Source organism: Temnothorax nylanderi, unplaced genomic scaffold, assembly GCF_030848795.1.
Source record: "Temnothorax nylanderi isolate EJ_2023f unplaced genomic scaffold, tnyl_v1.0 TNYL_tig0006_pilon, whole genome shotgun sequence".
In the NCBI taxonomy this organism is placed as follows: Eukaryota; Metazoa; Arthropoda; class Insecta; order Hymenoptera; family Formicidae; genus Temnothorax; species Temnothorax nylanderi.
The window spans coordinates 1,978,385-1,988,320 of NW_027249068.1; the positions used below are offsets into that span (position 1 = coordinate 1,978,385).

General features: G+C 37.9%; 1 protein-coding gene and 1 long non-coding RNA gene across 5 annotated transcripts in view; one reads left to right on the forward strand and one right to left on the reverse strand.

The window, feature by feature from the left end:
* Positions 1 to 9,936, forward strand: part of Alk (Anaplastic lymphoma kinase) — a 14,777-nt gene continuing 4,841 nt past the window's right edge. The window contains exons 1-14 of one of the 2 annotated variants that reach the window (XM_071716445.1): positions 1 to 567; positions 4,909 to 5,200; positions 5,455 to 5,653; positions 5,726 to 5,853; positions 6,200 to 6,322; positions 6,450 to 6,605; positions 6,688 to 6,827; positions 7,390 to 7,553; positions 7,663 to 7,757; positions 7,857 to 7,955; positions 8,361 to 8,538; positions 8,761 to 8,908; positions 9,337 to 9,483; positions 9,718 to 9,874. In XM_071716445.1, coding sequence (XP_071572546.1) covers positions 4,918 to 5,200; positions 5,455 to 5,653; positions 5,726 to 5,853; positions 6,200 to 6,322; positions 6,450 to 6,605; positions 6,688 to 6,827; positions 7,390 to 7,553; positions 7,663 to 7,757; positions 7,857 to 7,955; positions 8,361 to 8,538; positions 8,761 to 8,908; positions 9,337 to 9,483; positions 9,718 to 9,874 — 2,017 coding nt within the window. In that variant the 5' untranslated portion in view covers positions 1 to 567; positions 4,909 to 4,917. Of the gene's footprint in view, positions 568 to 2,551; positions 2,749 to 4,908; positions 5,201 to 5,454; positions 5,654 to 5,725; positions 5,854 to 6,199; positions 6,323 to 6,449; positions 6,606 to 6,687; positions 6,828 to 7,389; positions 7,554 to 7,662; positions 7,758 to 7,856; positions 7,956 to 8,360; positions 8,539 to 8,760; positions 8,909 to 9,336; positions 9,484 to 9,717; positions 9,875 to 9,936 lie in introns of those variants that run through there. The other variant, XM_071716453.1, reaches the window with a different exon arrangement.
* Positions 8,431 to 9,936, reverse strand: part of LOC139778709 (uncharacterized) — a 14,075-nt gene continuing 12,569 nt past the window's right edge. For all 3 annotated transcript variants that reach the window (XR_011719646.1, XR_011719649.1, XR_011719650.1), the window contains exons 3-4: positions 8,672 to 9,891; positions 8,431 to 8,548 (exon numbers count right to left, since the gene is read on the reverse strand). This is a non-coding gene — a long non-coding RNA (uncharacterized lncRNA). The remainder of the gene's footprint in view (positions 8,549 to 8,671; positions 9,892 to 9,936) is intronic.

The window sequence follows — 9,936 nt, forward strand, 5'->3', positions numbered from 1 at the left end:
CTCCGGCCGGAGCCGCGGTCCTAGAGAAGAGAGCGCGGCGTGATGCTGCGTGCGTGATCTCGCCGCCCCGGTCGTGTCAGAGCGACGTACGCCGATCGCTTTCACGCGCGATGCACGCGCGCACGCGTGCGTGTCCACGCACAGGCGGGACGGTGCGGCCGCGGCGCGACCTTTGTGCTTCGTAAAACACCTCCGAATACCTCGTCGAACGTTTCCCCGTGCCGGGGGCGGAAGGGACGCCCCGGGTCACCCCGCCGCGCGGTCCGGTGCTGTCGCGCGAAAATCGGGGTGCCGGAAGCGGAATCTCGAGGTTTTCCCATGTGCGATCGAACGCGAAGTGTGCTTCCCAAGATGCCCGGGATCTCTTCGGGTATCTCTCGGACCCCTCGACGTTGCCGCGCGAACGCACGGGGCGCCCGAAATTCTCAGACGCAATAAACTCGTTCGGTACCGTCGCGAGTGCACGGATAGACCTTGCTCGTTTTGTGTTTGCATTTGGTGCTACGGATATTCGACGAGGAGAATTGAGAGAAGCGGAAGCGCGGAGGGCTGTTCCATCCGAAAGTGGTAATATGGCACTTGATGTGGTTATACTCTGCTGCTTATACCGTACTAATTGCCAAAACCTCGAGCCCGTATCTCTACATTCTACACGTACATCGGGTACATCCCCGTCGCGTAAAATTAATTATTTGATTTCGTAAAACTTAGGGGATAGAAGTAACTTTTGCAATAAATAATCTCTGTTACGATATCAACTATTTTATTATTATTGATGTATAGTTTTCAGGGTGTAATCGTATTTTTAAAGATAATAAAAAAAAATAAATCTTAAATATACAAATGGAGGAGTGTAAAATTCACGCGCAGAATTTGGCTTTATTCGAGCGTGACTCCATATTATTAAATAAACAATACTAATTGATAATAAATGCATTGTGCGATGTTGACCGCTAAAAATAAAATCGTAAAAGAAAATAAATTAAATTTAACCTTTTATCTTTAGTAGTATCCTCATATCACTAAATATTTTCACAAGCAACAAAAGCAATTTAGGCCGATATTCATAGCCCGATTTTATATTTAAGATCGTCTTAAGTACTATTTCGAGACGCTATACGGTCATTTCGTTGGCTGGATGGAGTCTTAAGCTGCCTTTGACCAGATTTAAGACGATCTTAAATATAAGATCTGACTATGAATAATGCCCTTAGATGTATTCCATATGCCTTATCCTACACAATAAAATTAAGAGAAAAGAAAATATATATCTAACTTCTTACGTGTTCTGTATATAATTATATACATATATACTACAAGTAAATGTATTAAGTATGTATAATATACACTTTTAAAAATTAATAATACGAGAATTATACAACCGTTATGATATACAATCAAAGATTAAACTAAAATCGCCATTTACGAGCTGAATCGAACTTTAAAAAAATCTATATCTTAAAAATCTTCTTTAATGTCATTTTAATATTTAAAAAATATATTTTTAATATACATAAAATAAAAAAGTGCCCATCTAAATCCGTTACAGCAATCAATCAATCAATCGTTTATTCCTTCAGCAAAAAGCCAAGAAGGGACTTGGTTTACAATAGAACCTTAACTCCATCCACACTCACATTCATACCCATTCCGCACGCTCCTAATATGTTCTTATTTCCTTTTCTTCATTTTACATTCCTTCTCCCTCCACAATTTCGTCCATACGTCGCCTTTCATTCTCTCCAATACATCATTACACAATCTGTTTACAATTTCATTACTATTATTATTTCCTAACCCTGTGAACCAGTCATGCGTTATTACAGCAATCGTCACATTTGATATTAATAGCGGCAAGAAATTATTCCTAATTGGAGCAATCGCTTATATTAATTTCAATATTAATCGTTTAATTGTCCGATAACTTAGTTGTCCAGTTGTTGATGGAGTTCCTTGTTTTATCTTTTACCTTGAACTGATGTAAAAGGGGAACGATGGGGAGCACGTGTCTCGTGTGCGCTCACAAACGCAGCACGTGCGAGAAATCATCAGGATCGAGAGCACGACAGAAAACTATACATAGCGCGATATCGACGTAACTTGTCTTAATTACGTTACGACATTGTCTGCTTTGACTTTGCGACAATGCTCTGCTGCTCGAAGTGTGCCGTTCAAAGGGCCGTCGCTTGCATGGCAAAACAGCATACATCGTAAATCGAGGAATGTTTAGCGTCGCTACGTATATATACGCGATTGCGTAAATACGCGAATTTTGCCGATATTGATCAAAAGGTCGGTCTCCATGGCTCTCGACCCTTGGAGGCACGGGCCATGTTATTATTGAAACGAGGGGCGCGACATAATCCACGGAAATAATCATAAGCCGGGCGATTGCTCGAATCCTCCGGAAGAGAGGAGAGGGAGAGAGAGAGAGAAAGGGAGATGTATCTGAAGGAAAGAGCAAAACGCTTTCCTCGATTGCTGTTAACGAGACACGAGATCAGACGGATCTCGTCGTTGCTGCATCCTGCGCGCAGTACATTTTACATCGCGTTGTGTCTTGGTGCTTTTGGTGAACAGACAGACCGTGTTGAAAGTTGAATTAATCGAGGAGCGAGAGACGGAAAGAAAGAGAGGGTCCTGAATTAGTAAGGTGCTGTGAATAAATCATCGATATATTGATCCATCACCGCGCGTGATTTTCTCACCAGCAGAAAAAAGTCCCTTCTGAAGTAAATAAATAAATAAGTAAGTAAAAAAAAACATTGGTAGCGTGACTTTAATACAAACAGTATAATTATGACTGATCCAACTATAAATAATTCAAGCTGTTACTCGGTCCTTCACATTATAAATCTTTAACTCAAGTCAATAAAAAGGCACAAGAGTACATCGTATTCCAGTTCTTCCTGACGTACTCGGCCGCAATCTCCATTTTCGCGAAATCTTCACTTTTGCGGTCGCGCGTTTTTCCGCGCGAACGAAGCGTCCCTCTTTTCCACGTTGAAATCGGATTTCTTTTTTTCTCCTCGAGCGGGGCTTGATGAATCGTGACGTCGAGTGTTTCAGTCAGAGCTCTTTGGGATTAATGGTGGCATTCGAATGATCACCGCGTCGCGGGAGGTGCCACGATTGGCCGGCAAGCGCGGGTATATACTCGGTGTACGATCGATATTCCAAGCTGACAATAGCTGCCCGTTGTCGGGCCCGCTAATCGCGCTCGAAAAGAGAATGAAAATTCGGCGGAGATTGGACTAAATCGCGCGGACGCGCCACTGCGATCTCCCGGGAGATTTCCGGCCCGTTCCGAGCGACTCGTCGACTCGTTGTAAGATAGAGGCGAGTTAAGGCGCGTTAGATCACCGCGCATTCTACAGCAATACTGTACTCTAACAACTGTAATTGCATCGCTCGCCAAAGAAGAGAGAGAGAGAGAGAGAGAGAGAGAGAGAGAGAGAGAGAGAGAGAGAGAGAATACGTGTAGGCGGAATTGATCTAATAGGATCAATTGTTACTCCTACGTGATTTTCGCGGCGCAATTCGCGCGCATCGAACTACGCATTAACAAATTTTCATCGTGCATTATAATACAAGAAGCAATTCTGAAAATAGGAAGAGATTAAGCTCAGAACGGGGACTGAAGCGTTCAAGCTAAAACAAGCTCGAACAAAAAAGCAGAAGTTAAAGCCGTAACTGAAGTTGGAGCTAAAGCTAAATATAAATTTGTAGCTTTTCATCTTTGCTTCTCATTTTCTTAGAAAATTTGCGAATCAGAAGTTGAAAATAATTCCTGATTAGTAAACATATGGTACACATCTGTATGTTGTCAATTTTCTCTTTCTCCGTCACTTCTCTCTGTTTCGTAATCCTACATTTTTTATAGATGAAATATATCTCTTCATCAGCAATATTTATTTCTCATTTTTGAAAAACTTCCTCTGCACCTGGGAAAGCGAGAAGATATTGTAATCGGTGTTGGACCAAATACATGGAAATGTATTTTAGCCGTTTTTTTAATAAACGTATATGACATCAGTCGTCTCTGAAATATCGTATTGATGATGGCAGCGGACAGGCATAACATCGTCCCCGCGCGCAAACCGGAAATCAAGGGATATCGGGAAATGAATTATTCTATTTCCGGCGTTCACGGCTTCGTTTCATTAATTCGTTTTCCCTCGGAATTTTATAATCTCTGATGCTGTATCAATCACTATTTTGCTATGCGGATGACGGCATATGGACGTAATATTCTAAATATTTAATTTCAACGTGTAAATTTCAACAGTATTGCTCTTGCATAGGGAACATCCTTGCAAAAAACATATTCCCTAACATACTCGTAAAAGATTGTCAAAATTAATATAAATTTCCTATTAACTGTGAAATTTAAATAAGATGTATATAAGGAATAATGTATATTAAAATTAAATTTGAAATAATAATAAACGGAACGTTTGCTTTTTCATTAAAGACATAAATTTAATTAATTATACTATTATGTTAAAGAATTGATATTGCTGTAATTATCAAAAAATGAAAAATAAATGAAATAAACTATATTCATAAATTTGCTGTAATGCGAATATAATAAATATCATACTAGAAATACTGTATCGCGCAGATATTTGCTCTTGTCGATACATATTGACTTCATCTTTATTTAGATTTCTCTAAAAACGCGCGAGTCATTTTTTTATTTTATTCTATTTTAAATAAAATGAGATCACAATATATATAGACACGTACACACATAGTGATTTTATCATATATATAAATGTATAATAAAATAAAATTACAGTATATACATAAACACTCTATTTGTGTGTGTGTGTGTGTGTGTGTGTGTGTGTGTGTGTGTATCTCATACATTATTATATATAAACCAAAATACTTGTATGATTTCAGTCTTGAAAAATGGAAGACGATCATAGCAGCAACGGCAGCAACGGCGGTTCGCTGCTTCGGATCGTCGTGATTTGTTGTTGTATCTCGGTGACTTCCTGCTCTATGTTGCATGGTAAAAGTTTGAAGGAAAAATTAGCGGCACTTCGACCAAAGACCCCACAAATGGGTTACTGTGATTTGGACATCGAATGCGACTGGGACTGGAGCAAGACCCAGGGTTTTAAGAAAGTCAAGGCGCGCAGCGATTTGCCAAAACCCTTTCCGAGAACGGACGCCGACAACTCCACAAACGGTACGAAATTTTTGAGACGTTTGTATTTTTTTTTTTTTTTTTCAGGAGAAATTGAGACATAAAGCGCAAATTTAAGTAAAAGGATGTTATAGTCCTAAGATCTCGTGACATTGTAGAATTTGGCCCATAGAATCAAATTAAAATTTTAAAAGAACCAATTTGTGAAACAGTTTTAAAATTAAAATTTGATTACGATGTCGCGTATAATAATGTAAATTTTAGGAAAATTAATTAGTTTTGTTCTCTCTCTTAAGGCAATTTCCTGTGGTTCAGCGGCAAAGGGGACGCCCAAATATGGTCCAAATCGATTGCTCGCACGGGTCCGCGTTGCCGTATCGAATTCTGGCTTTATATGGTGGAAATGGAGTACGGATTCATAAATCTTGTTATACAAACGAACAGCAACAACATGAGTTCCATCGCGGTGACGAAAAGCGGAAATAACACCGCCACGTATGTGTATATTTCTTTACAATTCTATGATAATATAGATTTTTTTAAATACGCTTAAACACGTTGTTTTAGATGGAAAAAGATCAGCTTCTCATTACGCGCGATCGATCAGTCCTATAAATTAGTTTTAGAGGTCTATCTGCCCTATTCTAATTCAAGCATCGGCGTCGACAACCTTCGCCTACTTAATTGCTTTCCAGGTAATTATAAAAAATATTTTCAGATAATTAAGTTAATGGAATATTTTGATCGTCGTGTTATATCAATGACGACTATACCTTTGTGATAATTGCGGCACTTGTATACGATGACCTTTTACCTCTCTGCTTTACATATACGTATCCCTTCATACATGGAAGTATTAAGTTAATTAAATTAATTAAGTTAATTAAATGAGAAAAATAATACGCTTGATTATATCGTAGGAATTTATAAGCAATAATAATTTTGAAGCAGATGCGAAATTCGTATACGATTGCCAGTCAATGTATATAAAAAATTAAGTTCTATAATTAAAGCGATAACTCTTTCGCGCGTCCATTTTAGAATCCATCGAGGATTGTACCAAGAACATGTTTCGGTGTAACAGCGGTCCCTGCTTAAACAGGACCCGTGTCTGCGACTTCACGAAGGATTGCGTCGACGGCGAAGACGAAGCGCTCGAGTGCGGTACGTAACATCCTAAATTCATTATCTTACATTTCCTTAAATATCGTATCTCGTGACGTAAGAATTCCTTGTGCCCCGTCTTTGAGACGTATGTTCGTACAATTGGACATTTAAAAATATTTCGCAGACAAGATACCGGCGAACGCGAAGTGCAACTTCGAGGACGGTTGGTGCGGATGGACGAACGTCCCTGGGAGACCTCTGAATTGGACCCGTCATAGTGGCCCTACGCCAACCGAAAGGACCGGACCCAATTACGATCATACTTACCGCAATGCAACTGGTATGCGCTTGAGACTAGATGAAGCGGCGAGAAGCGCAACACACATTATTCGCAGAATAATAAATCGTCATCTATTTGGCAGGAATGTACGCGTTCGTGAACATGGCTTTTAAACATGCGGCTGTCAAGTACGGCAGTCGAGCCACGATGACAAGTCCTTTGTATAATCCGACACCACCTTACAGCAGGGACCCTAACAGCTCTTATTATCGGTCGTGTCAAGTACGTATTACTCGATTGTCATTTAACGCTTATAATCTTGAATATCTTGAATTATCATCTCTCTATACATATATATATATATATATAATTAAATCTCTGAAAGAACAGAGGGATTTGATTCGGTCTTATGTTTCTATAAAAAATTTAAGAACGATAAATTGCGGTTCCCAGATAGCACAGCTGATCTTTATGAATTCATAAAGATCAGCTGGGTTGAGATCAATAAAGTCAAGTCGTGAAAAATTATATGGAACAATTTGAGTACAGATTTAATCTATGAGATAAAATCAATATGACTTTTTCACTAATTTATTTGATATGGAAGAACGTTCATTGATTATTTAAATTTATATTTGAGATTGAAACACTGGCTATCTATTTTTTTTACCACAAACGATTATGAATGTACAGTGCATTTAATTTTCAAAAATATCTCTGGAAAGTGATAGATATCTGATAGATATTATTTCGATAGAAAGCGTTTAGATAGAAGTCTATTCTAACGTTTTCAATAAGAAAGTTTTATTTTAACAAATATCTTGTGAACGGAAAATGTTTTTAGGTACGCTTTTTCTATCACAAACACGGTGCGCATAGCGCATCTCTTGGGCTCTTTTTAGTCCAAGTAAAACCATATGGAAATCATACCGAAAACTTGTGGTGGTCCTACGGACCTGATCACGACGCTTGGTACAACGAGGCGATTGCTCTAGATGTAAAATACAGGTAAGCACAGAAAATTACGTAGCGATAAACGCAATTAATGCAAAATTGGTTTAACCCTTGCTCCGAACAATGAGGAACTAAATGTCATCGATACGACACGCATTTGTAGGTACCACTTGCAATTCGAAGCGTCCAGAGGGTATTCCTCGAAAGGTGATATAGCGGTTGATGATATTTCCCTGAGTCCAGAATGTTTCGGCATTGGTAATTGTAACATAATGTTAAACGTCTCTTTATTACATAGCTAGTTATGTTTTTTTTCCCATCTACCATTCACACATAAATAACGTCTCTTTTTTGCAGGGGTTCCACGGGAAGTTGTAGGCGATTTTGATTATTACCGACCCGTTATTGAATCCGAGAAAGTGCCAATGCAGCATCCGGATTTTGTAAACGAGACAGGTATGAAGTTGTGACGCATTCAATAAAGCTTAATTATTCATTTTTTAAATTATTTATACATGTACATTGTGTAACGTGTTAATTTTATTTTATTATAGACATGAAATTTTTCGAAAAATGTTTTTATGAATCTTATATTGATTTTTCTTGACAGAAAAATATTTCTTTTATATAAAGCTTATTTACTACTTATATTGATCAAAACATTTTTTCTATAGCTAAAAAACTTTTTATAGTAGATTAAAAGTTAAAAAAGTAAAAAGTGAATAAAATTTTGCAATAATTATGCATACATAAAAGAAGATGTTTGCATACATAAAATATCTTATTTCTTTACATCTGTATTGAAAAACTTATCAAATTAATCTTACGCTGTTATCAAATTATATCTTACACTGTGTTCAGTCATCCGAATTACCACTTGCGGAGCTACCGGCAGGAATGGTCCTACCTACGAGAAATGTAATAACACAGATGTAGAGTTCTTGTCGCCGTCACAAAATGAAGAGGATAAATTGCCCTTTCCTTTAATTCCTTTAAATGGAATCCAACGGTGGACCGCACCACGCGGTGAATATTACACGTTAGTAGATCTAGTCAGAAATATAGATTGATAATAATGGAAGATTTTAAGACGTCTCATTGGCATAATGATTATTAATATCAATTTAATCATGTGAGGAGGCAATTTAATTTTAGCAAAGAGATTAACTCACGAATTAATATTAATTTGGCAGTTGCCGATTTGCCGGATAACGAATCCGTTGTTTTGACCTGTCTAATTATAAATTGTCTTCGAAAACAGTTTAATCGCCGTCGGAGCACGAGGAGGACAGGGTTCAAGTAACATCGGCATCACCCTGGGTGCATTTGTTCGCGGTGTCATAGAGCTCCAGAAAGGCGACCAGCTATATTTCATGATGGGTCAAGAGGGAACGAACGCCTGTGCTAAAGTGAGTATTGCTAATATAACTGGAATAAGAAATCTACATAAAAGAATATAATAAAGATGTAAAATAAACTTTTCTTCTACGTGAAAATTTATTTTCAGGAAAATAAAATGTGAATTGGAATATTAATAAGCTTATTTTTATTTTCTTAAGCTTCTACTACTTTATAACTTTCATTGATACTTTTCTATAATACCCACAGTTAATGAATTTTTTGTTTCAACATTGACTTTTCCTTCCCCTTCGGAATATTTTAAAATCGATTTTTTTCAAAAGTTTGCATACCTTCGCAAAAATGTCATTCTTATTTTTGCAGAAGCAAAATTTTTCTCCCAGTTGCATTACAAATTACTAGACATGTCCTCTATTTGTTCAGTTTATATTATTGTTTGCAACATACTGATACTGATATTATTGATCTTGTCAATCAGAATCTCGGCTTAAAGACAACCTCCTGTCAGTCGTCGGATCAAATCGACTTATTGCCGCAACAGACATCATCAAAAGTGCGAGAAGTGAAGAAGATCGAGTTTAAGAATCCTGGTGGCGGTGGCGGTGGTGCGACTGCCATCTTTGCGGTAAATAAAATATGATAAATATTATGCCTTTAGTAAAATAATGACTATAGCAATTTAGTAAAATAACAAAGAATAAAAGACGCGTCACTTCTTATTATATAACTAACAATAAGTCACGTAGATATTTCATTAGAATCACAACAGTGTTTGCACAAAGAAAGTCTTGCTTCAATTTTTCACTAGTTCCCTTCTCACTATTGTACAAGTTCGACGTAGACCCGTAATCGATTGTAGTTCAAAGCGAACGGCGAACTGGAACCTATCTTAATCGCGGGTGGTGGCGGTGGTTTGGGGTTGAATCCCTCTATGGACGATGGATTACAGCATGGGCGCGGTTCCTTTCCCGCGGGTAGACTTTCATCTTCTCCGTCCAATGTTTCAGAACGCATGGGTAATTAGCTCTTTTCTCTAAAATGCATAATAAAAATCTTTCAGTTGCGTTTTTACAATGCA